At 42.7% G+C, this 18,933-nt stretch overlaps 2 protein-coding genes across 3 annotated transcripts; one reads left to right on the top strand and one right to left on the bottom strand.

Moving 5' to 3' along the window:
• Positions 1 to 8,845: 8,845 nt before the first annotated feature.
• Positions 8,846 to 11,657, bottom strand: LOC109520420 (ADP-ribosylation factor-like protein 3). The gene is made up of 6 exons (XM_019877628.1): positions 11,385 to 11,657; positions 10,603 to 10,746; positions 10,417 to 10,533; positions 10,279 to 10,329; positions 9,567 to 9,752; positions 8,846 to 9,306 (listed from the first exon to the last, which is right to left on the bottom strand). The coding sequence occupies exons 1-6, from the start codon at positions 11,385 to 11,387 to the stop codon at positions 9,259 to 9,261; spliced, it is 549 nt and encodes a 182-aa protein (XP_019733187.1). The 5' UTR covers positions 11,388 to 11,657; the 3' UTR covers positions 8,846 to 9,258.
• A 349-nt stretch (positions 11,658 to 12,006) lies between these two features.
• Positions 12,007 to 16,135, top strand: wbp1 (WW domain binding protein 1). 2 transcript variants are annotated; one of them, XM_019877626.1, is made up of 4 exons: positions 12,007 to 12,233; positions 13,391 to 13,493; positions 13,598 to 13,765; positions 14,068 to 16,135. In XM_019877626.1, exons 1-4 carry the CDS (start codon positions 12,171 to 12,173, stop codon positions 14,577 to 14,579), a joined length of 846 nt encoding a protein of 281 aa, XP_019733185.1. In that variant the 5' UTR covers positions 12,007 to 12,170; the 3' UTR covers positions 14,580 to 16,135. The 2 variants fall into 2 exon arrangements, with proteins under 2 accessions (XP_019733185.1, XP_019733186.1); XM_019877627.1 differs by lacking the exon at positions 12,007 to 12,233 and adding an exon at positions 12,245 to 12,571.
• Positions 16,136 to 18,933: the final 2,798 nt, after the last annotated feature.

Here is an 18,933-nt window from a genome sequence, read left to right as displayed (position 1 = left end):
GGGGGGGCAGAGGTAGGTGTGTGTGTGTGTGAGTGCGTGCGTCACTAGCAGATCTGCTGGTGCGGAAGCGGATCTTTTCCCTCAGTGACTCTATTAATTTACCTCATTTATCTTCAAGCACCTCCCCTCCTCCTTCTACTCCCCCCCAATAAATACTGGAGACCTCAAGTCCTTATGAGTGTGTGTAGATGTGTGTGTGTACAAACATTCATCTCTATGTGATGGAATAAAACACACACACACAGACACACACGACACAGCAGCTCCCCTTTTTCTATTCCCAGAGGACAAATCCGTAGCGGAAAAACTCATTTTCCTGCAAATAGTTTGTCAGCCAAGCTAGGAGAAGTGATAAATTATCACAGACGTCAGGTGAAAAAGGACACGCACACACGCGCGCGCACGCCCACGCGCACGTCAAATTCTCCCAAATTCACAGTGATCTCTCAAACACAACGATTCACTTGCAGATCTACTTCTTCACATTCATATGCACAAACACGTGCGCGCGCGCGCGTACAAGTGCAAATGCACGCGCGCGCACGTGCCCGCCACCCCTTACAACTCAACTGTGACTCCGCCATTCCAAATGATAAATTGATGGCCAGAGAAATGGATTTGTTTTCAAGCACTAGCTCGTCAGAGAAATAATAATTCTGTGTGTGTGTGTGTGTGTGTGTGTGTGTGTGTGTGTGTGTGTGTGTGTGTGTGTGTGAGAAAGACGACGGGGATGATGTATGGGGCTGGACAGAACGCATCATAGCCGGACTGACTTAGTGACTGAGTGAAATGGAGAGAAAATCAACACAGACACACACACACACACACACACACACACACACACACACACACACACGCAAAATGATGTCTGACAGCGTGCATGTGTTTTTGGTTTTTTTTTTTCGGGTGTGCGTCCTAACGAGACCTTACCCCTCTCCTATTGGGTAAATGTTACACACTTCAAAGTGAACATTTTGTGCAAAACTGCCATTTTAATGGCTCCTGTACACATAGTTGAGTTTTCCCGTGACTATGTCTGGGTCTCAAATCACCTTAAAATGAATGGAAATGCCACATTTCTTCTTAATAAGGAAAAATAGCACTCGACAATACTGGCCAATACAAAACAGAGATTATTTTAACATCATTAAAAAGTAATCAAACTGTTTGCATATTACGATTTAACGCTGCAATTCAACTCATTTTGCTCTTCCTTGTGGTGTGCCCACCTTGGCCACAAGGAGGCAACACTGTATAATCTAATCATGCTGACACAACTGAAGAAGAACACACGACTCATACTACTACTACCCTAACTTCTTCTTCACACTCAAGATGTAAAGATCTCAAATATATTTCTAAAAGTTACATATCTACTATATTCTACTCATAATTACAATATTTCTTGATTTGAATTGAACACTCACCTGACACCGCCAAGCACACCAACACATTCCAATGGGATCCAGTTGTTCAGCTTTGATTGACACTCTTCTACCACTCTGACCCAAAATATTAGACATTTCCATACGCATGATCTATTGTATTTTTTGTGAAGTCAGATATGTTCATGAACACTGGGTATTAAAAGTCGACACAGCCCCGTTCAAGTGATGGGTTTTGGCGCTACGAAGATGATTAAAACAAGTCAAATTTGAATATAAACCGCCTGTTATTTTGGTGATGAGCAGTGTTGTGCTGAGTCAAAGATACTTTTTGGAATTTTGGCCAAAAGATCCAAGTGTCACCGGACCACAAAAAACTCCAAATCACATGTGGGGGGGGGGGGGGAATATGTGTGATTTTAAATGTGATTGCTGAATTCAGAACATGACCACATGTCAGTTATAATGGGGTGTGGGCACTTGTGCAACTACATTACTTCCGTTTTTAGGCGTTCCACTCTTGAAAAGAGTCAACGAAAAATTCATAGGTCACATTTGGAAAAAAGTTTTGAAACAATCTATCTAGGTCATATTTCTTTTATATTCCCCAAACTTGGCATTTGAACAGGGGTGTGTAGATTTTTGATATCATGTGTACCTAATAAACGTTCCAATAAATTGAAATTGTATTGGAACAAATTTGCTTGCTTTGTTGTACCATTAAAATTGTTGCCGTAAATGTAAAATAAACAAATAAATAAATAATTAAATTAAATGGTTGCAACTTAAATTACCGCTTTTGCCCCCTCCCCACAATACAAGTTGTTTTTTTTCGCTGTACAAGCAACCAATGTGTGTTTTCATCCTGCTTATTGTTCTTTAACTGGATGTTATTTTTACTCCTCGTCTTTATACGACTACCCCCCCCACCTCCTTGCACACCCCCCAGTGATGGATGGAGTAAGGCAGCGGAGCACAGAGCAACGTGTGGCCAACAGTCCACGACGGGAATGGAAAGAAGAGAGAGGCTGCGAGGTGAGGAGGACGAAGAGGAGGAGGAGGACGACGAGGAGGGTGTGGATTAAAAAAAAAAGAGGTAAAACAGGAGGAAGTAGGGAGTGTGCGTGCGTGTGTGTGTGCGTGTGCGCGCCTGTGGGTGGGGCGGGCGGTATGGGAGCTCAGCTGAAAGCCACAGACTTAATTCTATGCATCATTAAGCAGTCTCACTCAATGCAACATCCCCTATACATCATCCACGCTCGGTAAACACAACGATGACATTACATTAGCAACTGCAAATGAATTTTCTTTTTAGAAGGAAATTGAGAACGCTCTCCCCCTCTTTTCCGTTCCCTCTTTTCGCTGCCGCGCTCGCACGCCCGCCCGCACGTGCGTGCACGATACGCACACGCAAGCAAGACATAAAAGGCCGCAAACAAAATAAAAGCCCCTTGAAAAAACATTTAGCCCTTCCTCTGTCTTTAAATACAAATTCGGCAATGAAGTTATACGCCCGTCTTTATGTCGAGCACACGGGGGGCCAGTCTACTAAAAGTAGGGTCCATAGTGTGCCGGTCCACTTGTTTACATATAATTGTTTGCTGAAATGTGAAAAGTTAACGTGATAAAGCGACAAATTTGTTCTCACTACTGTTGTAATCTGATTTATCTTGGTGAACGCTTAAAAGAATGCAAGTCAAAGTGTTAACAACTCAAATTGAAGGAGATGTATAAAAAGTGCTTCATCATAATTTTTTTGTTCATTGGCATTTATTGATTCTGCTATTATTCATTAATACATATTAGTGTCTTGTGTTTGTTAAAAAAAGATGGGAAGTGGATTAAAAAAAAATTGCACATTAAATCGCAATCTTAATATTGAGGGGAAAAAAATCGCAATTATACTGTTCAAAATCATTCAGCCCAAGACAGGGATGCTAATTATTGTATTCATCATATAATGATTCCTAAAATGATGCTTTCCTATAAACTAAAGCACCACAACCGTGTTCACCAACTCCGTTCCTTCAGAATCGCACCCCAGCATGTTTTAGATGTTTCCCTCCTCCGACGCACGCGATTCAAAATGACCAGGAACGCTTTCAGGCTTCTGAAAAGCTTACTGAGGAGCTAATCATTTGAATCACGGCCGCACCCCTGCACCAGAACACGTGAAGCCGAAAATTCAAATGATGAATTGTGTTTTTGTATTCGAGCTCCGAGGCCCAGCGAAATCAATGAAGGCGCGCGCGTGTGTGTCTATGTGTCGCCCGCGCCCGCCACCCGGTCGGCTCATTTGCGGAATATCGAATCGGTTACAGTGAAGTAATTCCGCCGATTGAGTCAAATGTAAAAATCCATGCATGTGCGAGCAGCTGTCAGCGCGCGGCTGTGGTGACGGATGGCGGCGCGTCCCTCTCTCAGTGCGAGGTGATAAAAAAGTCAAATTATGAGCGCCAGGCAGCGACAAGAGTGGTGGGACGGTGGGGGGGGCGGCGTTGTAGGTTGCGGTGTGTAGACAGGGAAAGAGAAGCGGAGCGAATCCGTCAAATGATAAGCGCAATCAGTCAATCCGGGAACCGTTTTGGACGACGGAAAGTGTTATTTCCTGCCGGTGCATTTGGGAGGCAAAGGTCGGCGAGGGGTCAAGAGTGTGAACCCTGACCTTTTGTGCAAGTGGCAAGCGGGACGGCAGTGGGTTCGCCGTTGACTTGATTCGCCGCCGGCACGTTTTATGCTCGTTATTATCCGGTGGACTTGATTCCCCCCCACCCTCGGCGGGGATGTGAGCAGCTAAGTGCGTGGAACAGGATGAACGCACTCATTACGTCAATCCACATCATGTCGTCAGCTCAAATACAGACAATGTATTAGCATTAGCATGCAGCCGTGACACCTTCATTAGCTCACAATTGTTTTTTTCCACACGTTATTACGCTTTAAATGTCGTGCTGGTAAGACATCAAAACGCATGGCATTTGGGTTAGATGCATCACACGTGATTTTTATTTTTAACATCTTAACTGATTTTTATCATCTGAGACACCGAGAAGGGAAATTAACTCTCAACACACCCTAAATCATATAAAGCAATGAATGTCAACTGGTGGCTCGGGGGACCCCAAAGTGTATCGTGGAGCCATTTTGGGTGGTCCGTGGATATCTATTTATCTAGCTATCTATCTAGCTCGCTAGCTAGCTAATAGATCTATCTAGCTCGCTAGCTAGATAGCTAGCGAGCTAGATAGATAGAGAGTAAAGGTTTAGGGTTTGGTTGAGGTTTAGGAAGACCGTAGTGAGGTCAATAGTTAGGTGGTGTAATATGGTTTCGTTACTTTTCAATCACTAATGTGAATTTCAAATTGTGAAGTCTAAATTTTCATGCACCAATAGCATTTAAAAAAATATTTTTTGCCCATCGTATGATTAGTTAAAAACCAGGACATAATTTAAGGTTGGGGGTTGGAGTTAGATTATGATTAGAGGTTTAGGGTTTGTTTAGAAGTAAATTTAAGTATTTTTGTTCTGATGTGGATATCATGACACTGCGTGGCTCAATACGTTGGATATTTGAATGGGCTATGACTATAAAAGCCCCGGGTTCATTTCGACCTTGTCACTTCCTCACACCCTCCATCTAAGCGGCGCATCAAACGGAGTCGAGGACCAGCAAACCAGGTTCACCTGTCGCGCTCACCCCCACTATTCTCGGAGACCCCCTGATGCCCACTGCTATCCCCCAACTGATAGAGTCCTCGCCTCTTCATTTTTATAGTCCCCAAGCTTTTTGTGACTAACTGCAATTTTATTGTAGCACACACACGCACACAAAAACACATCAAAGGAGCTATGGGAGGAATGTGGATATCTACTATTAGTTTTATCATCCACTAGCAGCACTTATCTGCTCCATCCTAAAGGAGTGTCCCAGGAACGAGCCAGGAGGGACTCCACGGGCCAAACAAACAAACCGCGAGCATGTAATTGCTGCCCAGGCCTATTTCCTTTGAGTGACCCATGCCCGCTAACTTTTAATCAAAAGACCCCATTCTAAAACGACACTTTTTTTTTAACTATTGGCATGAATTAGTTGTGTAAGGGCTGAACGAGCTTCAATAAAATGTTTTTTGTTTTTTTCATCCTTGATCAGTAGAGTCACTGTCGGTCACTTTTCACCTGCTCGCTGCCAGAAAAAGTCAACAATTATTCCATCTTATATATTTTATATATAGTAATTATTCTCGTTTATATATTACATATACTGTATATAGTAGTATATACAGTTTTACAATTGTTTTAGTTGTAAATATATTTTGCATTTAAAATTAACCAGTGTCTATTTTCACCAATGTTGATCAAGACGATAGAGTCAAATGTCCATCCCTTGGAATGACTGCAATCAGATTTTTTCTTTTTTTTTCACGATCTAACTGCGGACTTTAACTACCAAGTGTGAGTCTGTCTCCGCTGTAATTAAGTCACAGGGTACTCTCACCTTTCTCCGCCCTCTTGAGGCCTCAGGAGTCAATCAGACTGCGGCCTCGTCGTCCCCCCTGTGTGGGAGGCCGGCATGCTGGGCCGAGTGGCTGGGAAAGTCCCGTGATTTATGACCCTCTGCAGGCCTGACTACCTCTCATTTTGATGAGATTGAGCCACACAGTTAACCACAACTCCGACGCTCCAATCCGCCCTATTTGGCAAAAAAAAAAAAAAAAAAAAAATCTACTTTGGTTCTTATGGGAAAGGCAAGGGCGCTTAATGCGATAGTGCCATTGTTAGAGGGCTACCTAGCTCTGTGTGTAATTGGGTTGATATATATTTTTTTAAAGCTTGACTGATTATCACATGGATTTGATGTTAATGATTAAGCAACCCGCTGAGAGAGAAGAAGGTGTGACGATGGGGTTGGGGCGGGGTGGGGGTCGTTTTATTCTCAGTCTCACATGGCAGACTTTCATTTCCTTATTCATGGGTTTTCTCCTCCTTTGGAGACCTTCCGGAACAGTGTTGGAGGCATTTGCATGAGGTGGTACTAATATTTTTCAAAAGTTGTTGTCTGTAGTCTGTACCTTCCCCATCTTTTACTGTCTGTCTTTGTGATGTAATGCAATATATATATAATATGTCAAATGTAAGAGATCTTTTGTCGTTGGTGGAAAATTGAATATTTATTGCAAATAATGTGCGGATCACCAAGCTACTGCTGGTGGACCACCGGGCTCCCCCGGATCCCAGGTTGAGAACCCCTGCTTGATTTTCAGCCATAGCCTATTTCCTTTGAGTGACCCATGCCCGCTAACTTTTAATCAAAAGACCCCATTCTAAAACGACACTTTTTTTTTAACTATTGGCATGAATTAGTTGTGTAAGGGCTGAACGAGCTTCAATAAAATGTTTTTTGTTTTTTTCATCCTTGATCAGTAGAGTCACTGTCGGTCACTTTTCACCTGCTCGCTGCCAGAAAAAGTCAACAATTATTCCATCTTATATATTTTATATATAGTAATTATTCTCGTTTATATATTACATATACTGTATATAGTAGTATATACAGTTTTACAATTGTTTTAGTTGTAAATATATTTTGCATTTAAAATTAACCAGTGTCTATTTTCACCAATGTTGATCAAGACGATAGAGTCAAATGTCCATCCTGAGAAGAGTGTCATTGCGTTATTTTTTTTTTTTTATTATGAATGATTTGCCGTGAGCTTAATGCTAGTAAAAAAAAAAAAAAAAAAAAAATCTACTTTGGTTCTTATGGGAAAGGCAAGGGCGCTTAATGCGATAGTGCCATTGTTAGAGGGCTACCTAGCTCTGTGTGTAATTGGGTTGATATATATTTTTTTAAAGCTTGACTGATTATCACATGGATTTGATGTTAATGATTAAGCAACCCGCTGAGAGAGAAGAAGGTGTGACGATGGGGTTGGGGCGGGGTGGGGGTCGTTTTATTCTCAGTCTCACATGGCAGACTTTCATTTCCTTATTCATGGGTTTTCTCCTCCTTTGGAGACCTTCCGGAACAGTGTTGGAGGCATTTGCATGAGGTGGTACTAATATTTTTCAAAAGTTGTTGTCTGTAGTCTGTACCTTCCCCATCTTTTACTGTCTGTCTTTGTGATGTAATGCAATATATATATAATATGTCAAATGTAAGAGATCTTTTGTCGTTGGTGGAAAATTGAATATTTATTGCAAATAATGTGCGGATCACCAAGCTACTGCTGGTGGACCACCGGGCTCCCCCGGATCCCAGGTTGAGAACCCCTGCTTGATTTTCAGCCATAGCTGTCCTTTTGCATTTTAGTTAAAAAAAAAAAAAAAGACAAAGTATTGACTAGATATCAAACGTGTGACCTCTCGAATAGGTAAAGGGCAAGCATGTTGGCGCTTTTTGAAAACATGCCGCTTATCCCGGATGATTGTTTCAGTCCATTTTGGGGATTTCGGCTCTCATTAAAAGCAGCCAAGCTTACACGGGTGGCAGCAGGCCAGTAACTCAAGGCCAAAGGAGGTTTATTTTATCACGGGCAAAGGCACCAAATCATGGCGCTATGAAGGGACCTATATAAATGCAAATTGTAGTGGTTTGAGCTATTAGTCGTGGAAAAAAAAAAGGTTTTTATGTAAATGTCCTGTCGGACCACAGCGGAGCACTTGGTCACTTTGGATTAATGCTGCAAATGTGCCACTAAAGGCAAACGAAAAACAAATGCTAAATGCAATGTGCTTTGCTGCAAATGTGCTCTTTAGGATATAGAAGTTGGCTGGTTTTTGCTCTTTTTTTTTTTTGCCTTTCAATACTCTTGGTAGTGGCACCTTCTAAACCAGACCAGAAACCCAACCGGGAATGCTATAAATCTTCCCAAATCTAGATCTTGGAAACCAAGGCGAACCCCAAAAAGATCTCCTCAATCATAGTTTCCCTGTGGTTCTCCTTCTAACCATTTTCTCAGATTTCTGAATGCAAAATCGCTTTTCCAAATTTCGCTGCCATGCCATGGGCCTTTTTTTTCCAGCCAAAAGGGTCGAAAAGCCTCCAAGCCCGACTTCATCGTGACAGATGCATTTGTTTTTGTGAGGGGGCCTGTCCCACGTTCACAGCTGTCACAAAATCATTTTCTGGCTTTCATTGCTGCGGTCTTTATTCCAGGTAGCATTGGCAGGAACCCCTAATAGCAAAAATTCGTACTTTTATAGCCAGGCTGTGACAGGACAAACCTTCCAACCCACACCGCCAGCCGACAGAAAAATCACACTTTTCCAGATTCCATTTTTGGGTAATTTATTTTTCCCCAAGTCTGTGCCTGTTGCAAAATGTAATTTTTGGTGGGTCCTTTTTCAGTTAGGGGGTCTGAAAACCTCAACCAAAACAGATGTGGGGCCTCCCAACTTTGAGACCAAATGGCAAAAGAACCCACAAAATCACATGACTAGGCCCCACTTTCGCCAAGGTCCATTTTCACCATTTTTTAAAATCAGTCAATCAATCCATTGTAACTAGTCTCCTAATTTGTATTTTGGTACTATAGCATTAACTTTACTGTTAAAAATAAATCAAATGAAGTCAAGTAGATCGTTCCAAACGGACTGCACCAGTGGTATATTTAAAAACGGGGATAGCGCTCCCTCTAGCGTTTATTTTGGAACATGACACAACATACTTTTTTCCCCCTCACTGACAGTTTTCCTTTTGCTTTTTGTTATTGTGAACACCATTTTCAGTGAAATGAGGATCATATTTACATTATATACAATACAGGAATTTTGGTTTACAAGGGGATCTAAATCAACACAAGATGTTTACAACTTAAGTGATGGTCAAAACACGTAAAATCCAACTTAAATTTTGGAGAGCCACATCCGATCTTCATTTCTTCCGAAACCTTATATTCCTGCACACCCAACTCATGCCATCCTGTTTGGGAACAAGAACAAGTTAATGGGATTCATTCCAAAAGTTAATGTTGTAATACTTTGTATAGTGTTCATTTTTATTGCGACATGCGGAAGACTATTACTATAGTCTGTTTATTTTTTCCTGCATATGAAACCGCCTCTGCATTATACCAACCATCGCTGTCTCAATTTTAATCAAGAAAAACGATGACATATGGAATTGCAAACTTTTGGGGGGGCGGTGGGGCATTTTTACTATATTAAATGTAGCATATGTACCTGCAGTCCCTCGGTGGTGATGGCGGAGCAGGCCTGGACTTGCCACATGCGATCTCTGACCGTGTGCAGGTTGAGAGCCTCAGCCAGTTCGGAGGCCGACATGGCAGCGCTCAGGTCTTGCTTGTTGGCAAAGACCAGCAGCGGCACGCCGCCCAGATCGTTCTCCTCAAGCAGCTCGGCCAGCTCCTGCGCAAAAGCCCCATTGAGTTGTGGCGAACATTAAATCACGTTGCAAGATTAAAAATAAATAAATAAAAGGTAACAAACACATACTGTTTACACGCCTACACTTACATAGCTACAATGATGCCTAAAAATGAGAGCCGTCTCTATGCGATTTTTTTCCCTTCGACTTGCAAGTGAAAATGTGTTTGTGTGCCTGTGGGCGTGTGTGCGTGTGTTCGTCAAGGATGATGATAACACTTCATCTTTTTTTGATTTGAAAAAGTTCTGTTGTCGAGTTAGCTGGTGGGATCTAGCCATGTCCTCAACACCGCACTGCTTCCGCACGCCACTGACATGCGATTCTGGAAAAAATAATTGCCACCATAATTATGATTGATAATGGAATCAGTTTTACACTACTCTCAAACTGTGTTAAACATTTGAAAGCAAGCTCAGAGGGGACAGAATTCCTTTGAAATTTTTGATGAATTGCCCTGCCTTACAAGGCAGATGTGCGAACCACATGCAATTTCAAACGTCAACTCACCAGACTTGTCTCTTCAAACCGCTTTTTGTCCGAGCAGTCAATCACATAGATCTGCAACCACAAGTAACAACAATAATAACCCACGTACAGTAGTTAATATAAATAACAATACACCAAAAATGATAATGCAAGCCGCACCAACACATGTGTGTTTTCAAAGTAATTCTTCCAGTACGGGCGAATCTTCCGCTGTCCTCCAATGTCCCACACATTCAACTTGAAGCCTGAGGACTGGACGCTCTTGATGTTGAAGCCCTGCTCACACATAACAGTGGTGCCCTTAATGTGAGCTGTATGCTACCAATACGTTTGTTTCTTTGTTACCTGCGTAGGCGTAATGTGGCTGATGTCCTCGGCAGCCAGCTGTTTGAGCAGCGTAGTTTTGCCAGCATTGTCCAGGCCGAGCAGAAGCAAGCGCACCTCCTGGTCTTGAGGCTGTTTCAATCTCCGCAGGATGGACAGCAGGCCCTTCAGGAAAAAAAAAAAAAAGTCCACCCTTTTATCGTAACTGGTGGCCTACTGTTGAGAGCAGAACAGATTATGTTCGACCTGAAGAACTCCGTTGCCTTGCTCCTGTTACTGCCGTTGCTGTGGTGTGCATTGTTGTGGGGAAATCTCCCACAGGGTGAGATTAGGAAGGTACAGTGCGAATGGATGGCGTCCAAAAAAAGAGTTCAGGACGGCTTTGACTCCAAGCTATTTACTTCCCACGCAGCTAAGAATAAAACACTGTCACTCCACCCTGGAACAAATCGCGTGTACAAATTCGAATCTAGCGATGACGGGTTATTGAAGCTTGGCTGTGAATTTGGCACATGCCATCACAGCACTTGTCTTCTATTTCTCCCGTTAAATAGCTTGAGCTAAATTTGGTTGAACATAAAAAAAAAAAGACAGCCTGCACTACTAGTTACTCATGTCAAACATGAAAATATAGTCCAAAGAAGTATAGATGACCACATTTATGCTGAAAGTAATCAAAAAATTACAATAATGGAACCCACTCCTTCTTTTGACAGAATGCATTTTCCCTTCCCATTCGGAGACATCTAAAAACAACCCTTCATTAACTATTTATCAAGCAGGCATGTGGATAGATAACTTACCATGATGTCGTCCGGTGTATTGGTGGCTACTCCTCAGACTGACTGGATTAACATCGCCTTGCCCATGTGGAAGATCAACTGTCAGCAACACAGCATGCTGCGTGACCTCAAGTACCGGTATGTAACAACCACTTCAACGTTTTGGCGAATGTGATAAATGAATGAGAAGCTAAAATTCTGAAAATATCCACATACAAGTTGAAACTGTACATATACTTTGCAGACCTCTTTTGCATATACAGTACAGGGCCAGGCAAAAATGATCTGACACATTTGTGCAAAGAAGGTGCAATGAAATTGATTTTTAAAATGCTTTAAAAAAATTCACAGGTATGGGTGGGGCATAGTTTTCAACCTTGATTTGAAAGTATTGAGCATTTACACCCGGAGCTTAGAGGTGAATCGACTTGTTTGAAACGTGAAGTTTAGGACTTGAGTCTCATGACTTCCACATATACGAATTAATCCCATGACTGACATTTTCATCAAACACATTCTCAAAAGGTTAGATACCAAATAGCCTTGAATTTGAAATATGACGTCAGTTCCCAATCAGTTTAGTCAAAACAACGTCAACAGCGCCGCCTACAGCTCACCGATCCCCCTTACAGTTTCTCATATTACTCCATCTCAGTCAAGAAACAACATAAACATGTCGGAAGGCGACTGGCGGAACCGCTAAATAGAGCGCCACGGCCACCCGAAGTCACCTCGACACGTCTTCGAAATTTGATCCACTTTTGCTTGTATGGTTCCCGTCGTGTCGACGGCTGACAACCCAGGAAGATGCCGCAGAAAACGCTGGGATCCATTGTAGGGCTCCTGTGTACCGGGGTCTGTCTGGTGCAGGTAAGCCGACGTGAGCGCTCCCGAAGTCGGTCTACGCTCTCAGTCGAGGCCGAGGCTCGTGGGCTTGGCCAAGGCCTCTCCTCCCATCATTTTTTTTTTGTCTGCTCCACAAAAGATACTGACTCGGGCTCAGCTTGTGTTCGCTGCGGATGACGTCAGTTACTCAAAGTTTTTGAGGTTTATTCGATGGTCACTTTCTAGGAGACTTGGACGAAGCAGAAACAACTGCCGTACACGACGTTTGAATGTCTCCATTTTGGAGTTTGATGAAGGCAACCGAGATGAACGTTAGCTCTTGCTAACGGGAAGCACCCGGCGATTTGACGGGTTTATTCGAGGTTGTTCACATTAGCTTCCTAGGCCGAAGGGCTAACCTTGTGCTAGAAAGGGATGGAATCTCTTTTAGTCGTCGTCGTCCCCAACGTTTGAAAACATTGAAGCATTGTTTTGGAAACTTTATATCGATTGTGGCATAGAGCGAACCTAATAAAAACCCAATGAATGGACTTGTTGCTAAATGAATTGGGCTAAAATTAGCTAACTTTTTAGTTTGAAACCCGATTAACAGCACAGGGCTTTGTTTTAGGTTTCAAACATTGTCCCACTTTTCCACTCATTCCTAATTTTATTTTTAACACTTTTGTGTTGTGTACTTTGACTACGACGACTTGACAATTGTGCCATTTTAAAACGCCCATAAACATCCGAGTATAATAATAGGCTATGTTCAAAGTCGTGACATGACTTATGAAATGGCAGCATAGTGTGAAATAATGTCATGCGTGCATGCTAAAGAGTTCAACGTTAGATCCAACCCAATTCAAAGATGTGCATTTCTGTTTTTTGTGACTTGGAGCAGTTATTTTTTCCACAACATTTGATCGTTGTTTTTACAGTCAGAAGAGTATTGATGTTCTCATTGTGTACAGGAATCACCAGACTATCATAACATTTACGAAGTGTTTAATCAGATTGCTCACAAGAAAAATGGATGAATATTCCCATCACATCTGCTATGATCAGCGGTGCTGCCTTAAGCAATATTTTGTTTTGGATTCAGTCTGACGCAGTTTCTCTTTCAAATGTGGTAATATGTGAACTAAACCAGGAAGTTGTGTGTGTGTGTGTGTGTGTGTGTGTGTGTGTGTCTAATAAAGGGCAAGGAATTCTGTTTTGGGGTGAACAATGAGCAATATCGCTGTGAGATGGGATACTGCTGCGGAGAGACCGAATGCTGCACTTACTACTATGAGCTCTGGTGTAAGTTAGCACTTCATTCGTGAAGCATTTGACCGGTTTATTCTACAAATCTGTGGATGACACAGAGCCTGTCTCTAACCACGGCCCCACCATCAATCTTTCAGGGTTCTGGTTAGTTTGGACCCTGATCATCATGTTGAGCTGCTGCTGCGCCTATAGACACCGCAGGGTGAAAATGCGGCTGCAGCAGGAGCAACGGCAGCGCGAGATCAGCTTAATGGCCTACCAGGGTGCCTCCAGCTCCTTCATTTCACCTCCACCACTCAACCTCAGTGAGTAGAAGATTATTGAGTACATTGGGGGGGGGCAGGGTCCTCGGTTTCCGATGGTGGTGTCATAACACAGTGGTGTCATAACCGGAAATTCTAGGTAGTGGTGGGATATTAGAGATATTAAGAGACTGACACCCCGAGAAACACACAAGAACTGAAAGAGGCCGTAGTCAAGGCCTGGACAAGCATCTCGAATAAAGAATGCAACAGTCTGCTGAAGTTAATGCGTAGCAAGCTTGATTCACTTATTGGAAGTCAGGGTAAGGCCACCAAACCCCAAAAATTTCTCTTCTGTCTTTCAGGATTCTGGAATGACTGCAAGCTTCCCGACTACGAGGAGGTGGTGGGTCATCCTCCCACCCCGCCGCCTCCTTACTCTGAAAACCCTCTTGAGGCTGCTTCGGCTCTCCCTGCTCAAGTTAATCAGCCTGCAGGCGCTATCGCGGCGGCGCCAGAACCCTCGCAAGCCGCCCAGCCAGGGCCGGCCACCGATGCCTTACCATCCGACGAGGATGCCACCTCCTCTCCGCCGACCTCGACTCGGGAGAACGCCGGGGATCGGCTGGAGGAGGAGGACGACGATGAGCTCATCACTCGGCGCCGGCACGTGACCGGCGACTCAGGGATCGAGGTGTGCGTCTGCCAGCTGGACGACGGCTCGGGGCTGGAGGAGGAGAGTGACGAGGAGCGGCGCATGTGCGCGGCCGCCGGCGGGGAATGCTGCTCCCGCCGCCAGCAGCACGCCTTCAGACACAAGGAGCACACCTGCGACATGCCCAGCCAAGCCAGCAGCGCCGGCGACAGCATGGTGTGAGCCGGCGGGTTTTCGACCAGCCCAGCCAACCTGGTGCGACACTCGACTTTAGCATTGTCACCGCGTCTGCGTTTTAATCCTCTCGGCTAACAGACATCACGCTCAGGTGATAATGATCATTAACCCCTTGACATGACACGCCGATTTGTCCATTTTGGTTCTCAGTTTCTTTAGTTTTTGCATTGAGTGAATTGATTGGGATTGACTAGGCCATGGGTTCTCAAACTTTAGGGGTCCCGTTTTTTTTCCCTGTTGTGCGCCAGTTGAACATGACTACCATCTCTTCAGATTTTTTTTTTGGGGGGGGGGGTTGACCATTTCAAACCTAAATATTTGTGATATGTATGATGGAAAGAAACGTATCCGAATTGACTGAACTAATTCCATTGAAATTATTTCAATATTTAGCCATCGCCGCTAGCTGAAGAGGAGCCCAAAGCTAAGCAAGGGAATAGTCATTGGGTTATGTTATGAACGTAATAAATCACTGCAAATTAGTTTGTGGACCCGCAAGCTACAGCTTGCGGACCCCGGTTTGGGAACCCCAGGACTAGAGGACCACCACCACTTTTGGCTCGTTGGGAGCATTTCCGCCGGCTCCTTCAGTTTGACACTGAACCGTCCGCTCGGGATCTTAACCGTCGAGACGCATACCAGCAGGGTCAACCACATTTCCCTCCGGTCTCCACTCTGCTGAGCACATGAGTGGAAAAGAAAATGTGACTGGCTGACCGAATGAACGTGTTACACCAAATGTAGGTGCTCGGCTCAGGCAGGAAGATGGCACGGTCCTTCAAATGTTTGTTCTTTGTTGCGCTTCTTTAGTTTCCATCATTCAAGTCAAGGGGAAGGCCGGTGTTTTACTAGTGTAGTTTGGAAGATGGTTTGGAGACTTGTGTGCATGTTTTGATCTCAAGCCCCTGTCCCACTGAGCGGTGAACAATTGTCGTGTTTTTGAAGGCAACAAATCTCGCGTTCACTTCAGAGTAGATCAGTGTTCGTTCAAGGTCGCGAAACATTCGCCAGACATTCACCAACAGTTTTAGTGATTTTGATTTTTTTCAGTGGGATAGGGGCTTTCACTTTGTTTTTTTGTTTTTTTTTTTTGCATTGGCTGCAAAATTTTGGCCTCTGATAGTTGTGAAAATGTTCCCTGTGCCGTCGCAACGTTCTGGTCGCGGCCTCGAGCTTCTCTGTAGCCCCAGCTCTTGGCACCCAGGATTCATTTGTTGTGGTATTTTCCACTGGCAACAAAGAAAGGGAGAGCAGGGGTAGGGGGGGGCAGTTTGAAGTAGATGCTGGCAAACTCCAATTGTGATTAACTGCATGCTTCTCTTGCTGTCGCGTCTCCACAATGTATGTAGAAAAGGACAGTGGTCAAAACGGGGAGGAAATCAAAGATATGTATTGCGGATTCAACATGTGTTGAAGGCTAGCAGTGGTAAACGACACCATGTTGGAAGAACCAATGAGGAAATTGTACTTTGATTGAAGGATATACAGTAAATCCGATCTAAACAAACAAAAAAAAAGAATTGAACTCCCCCCCGAGTAATTTTCATAGCCTATAGTGATAGTTTCAACCATGAAAAAAATGATCCCAAAACAATAATTTCAAACACATCTTACTTTGGCCTCAATATGCTGTGACTAAAATATATTGTACTTTGATTGAAGGATATACAGTAAATCCGATCTAAACAAACAAAAAAAAAGAATTGAACTCCCCCCCGAGTAATTTTCATAGCCTATAGTGATAGTTTCAACCATGAAAAAAAAAAAAAGATCCCAAAACAATAATTTCAAACTCATCTTACGTTGGCCTCAATATGCTGTGACTAAAATAGGCCAATGTGGTATTAAAGTCCAAATTGCATCAATAATGTGTCTACAAAATGCCTCATAGTCAAAAATGTAAACAATTTAATAAGAGAGACACCCAAAAAAAAAATCCTTACCTTTACATCGACCATTGTAAACCGATTTGGTCTGTGTTGGCATCTTAAAAAAAGAAAAAAAACTCAAATTACAGCCCATTAAGATTTGAATAAAATCTTCTATGACCTCAACAAGGGGGTCTTGCTCCTGTTTTATGAAGAAAAAAAAAAGGAGTATTCCGGTGTACCTTAGCATCTGTCTTAGCCATGCATCAATGTTAACATTTCCATAAGTCATCTATTTTTAATTCTGCGACTGGAATGAGAAGTGCGCGTTTATTTTCAGCCGCGATTAAACGCCGACACGGACACTGGCGGGATTCAACGCCAGCTTCTCGCAGCGGTCCAGTTTTCACTTGACTGGCCGCACGTATGTTTCTTTTGCCTTTTCCCATAAAATAAGAATAAGAAAACCGTTATTCATCTCACAATGGAGAAAAATAACCTTTCTTGTGAAATTGAGACTATTTGCCTTTTGTTTAATGAAGACATTTTTTTTGTTCTCAGTATGGCTCAAATATTCCAATGCTACTTTATATACGTTGCAGAGAGAAAAAAAAGGCTGAGAATCAATTAAAGGACGTGCATTTGTGTGTGTGTGTGTGTGTGTGTGTGTGTGTGTGTGTGTGCGCGCGCGCGCTGAATTTAAGATGGAGGTCCAAAAGTTGCTCATCATGGCCTTCCTTGGATTTGATGTTTACTGAGATTTAAGGGCTATCTATAATCAGTCACGGTCGTCCACCCACTTTTAATGTCTGTTCTGCTCCTTTTGGGAGGCCGCTGGCGTTTTTCAGTTGAACACGATGTGATTGTATGACAATGAGTGTATTTTGGTTTTCGCGGGCTTCAACGTTTGCATTGCTCAACATTTGAAATTTGAACATTTTTCCTTCCCGCCCATTCAAGCCAAAGCGTCGAGTTTTCATTTCATCCTCATATCTGGAATGGTAGTTTTTGGGTTTTTTTTTCATCTGCGGTGTCGTGTATACGCCACTAAACCAGGCTATGCAAAAAAATGGGCATGAAAACAAAAACAAAACAAAAACTGAACTGAACTGTTCTATGCTGCCCCCACTTCCTGTCATGTGGGCACCAGTACTAGCAATATAACTCTCAGTACTGTGGCACAGCACCGTACTGTAATCTTTTTTTCTGTATGTGTGTCTCCGGTCTAATTTGTTAATGAAAAATATAAGTGTAATGCTACAGCAACAATGTATGTAAACAGAGGCGTTTAAAAAAAAAAAAAGGCAATTTTTGTTTGTGTACATATACTTTTATTCTGCATCCGTGTTTCTTTTGGGGTGGAGTGTCTGAATCCGATTGCAAGAATAATACTGTTACTCAGACAATGCAGTCACTGTCAAAAGTTTGGTCTTTAATGAGGCAAAGGACTTCTTACTGTTTGATTTAATCAAGTATGAAAACGGGTCACCGATTGGAAACATTTGGAGGGAAAAGTTAATAAATGAGGAGTCATAAATAACAGAAAAAGAAAGTGTCCTTTTCATAATTTACAAGGTTGTTCAAGATGGTCGTCTGCCTTTCAGCAACTCAGTTTTCGCGGGCTTCAACGTTTGCATTGCTCAACATTTGAAATTTGAACATTTTTCCTTCCCGCCCATTCAAGCCAAAGCGTCGAGTTTTCATTTCATCCTCATATCTGGAATGGTAGTTTTTGGGTTTTTTTTTTCATCTGCGGTGTCATGTATACGCCACTAAACCAGGCTATGCAAAAAAATGGGGAAAAAAACAAAAACAAAACAAAAACTGAACTGTTCTATGCTGCCCCCACTTCCTGTCATGTGGGCACCAGTACTAGCAATATAACTCTCAGTACTGTGGCACAGCACCGTACTGTAATCTTTTTTTCTGTATGTGTGTCTCCGGTCTAATTTGTTAATGAAAAATATAAGTGTAATGCTACAGCAACAATGTATGTAAACAGAGGCGTTTAAAAAAAAAAAAAGGCAATTTTTGTTTGTGTACATATACTTTTATTCCCCTCCTTTTGGAGAAAGTAACAGCTTACTTCCTTCTCAACCACTAACGTTTCTGATAAAGTTGCTAGGAAGAAGAAAAAAAAGTGTGCTTGCAATTGGAACGATTCTTATTTTTGGTGGGTTTGTCACTGTTCCGTCCATCCCTTTTGGTGCATATTGTGTTCAAATAGCGGCTTTCTTTTTTTTCATATTTAAACATTCACAAAAATATTAAACTGCTGCTTTTCATTCTTATGGACATACATTTTTGTGTATTGCATAATGGAAGACTTCAGTGTGGAAGATGGAAGTGGACTTGGAGGCGCTGTGGATGGATTGGTTTTGTTTCTCTTTCCAAATAATTTTCCTTGTTTTTTCGCCAAACTGTAAAAAGAGAGGAGGAAGCACTGACTGATGGCTAATATTGCTATATCT

The sequence above is a fragment of the Hippocampus comes genome, unplaced genomic scaffold (genome assembly GCF_001891065.2).
Source record: "Hippocampus comes isolate QL1 unplaced genomic scaffold, H_comes_QL1_v1.1 scaffold376, whole genome shotgun sequence".
Taxonomy (NCBI): domain Eukaryota; kingdom Metazoa; phylum Chordata; class Actinopteri; order Syngnathiformes; family Syngnathidae; genus Hippocampus; species Hippocampus comes.
This window is presented reverse-complemented; position numbering and strand designations above follow the sequence as displayed.

Excerpts from the sequence above, each read along its gene's own strand:
- LOC109520420 (XM_019877628.1), bottom strand. Across the intron at positions 9,753-10,278 it reads GGTTTGAAGAGACAAGTCTG|GAGCTGGCCGAGCTGCTTGA; the intron begins GTGAGTTGACGT and ends GCTTTTGCGCAG. Across the intron at positions 9,307-9,566 it reads TCACCACCGAGGGACTGCAG|GATGGCATGAGTTGGGTGTG; the intron begins GTACATATGCTA and ends GTTCCCAAACAG.
- wbp1 (XM_019877626.1), top strand. The coding sequence starts at position 12,171 with ATGCCGCAGAAAACGCTGGGATCCATTGTAGGGCTCCTGTGTACCGGG. Across the intron at positions 12,234-13,390 it reads CCGGGGTCTGTCTGGTGCAG|GGCAAGGAATTCTGTTTTGG; the intron begins GTAAGCCGACGT and ends TGTCTAATAAAG. Across the intron at positions 13,494-13,597 it reads TTACTACTATGAGCTCTGGT|GGTTCTGGTTAGTTTGGACC; the intron begins GTAAGTTAGCAC and ends TCAATCTTTCAG.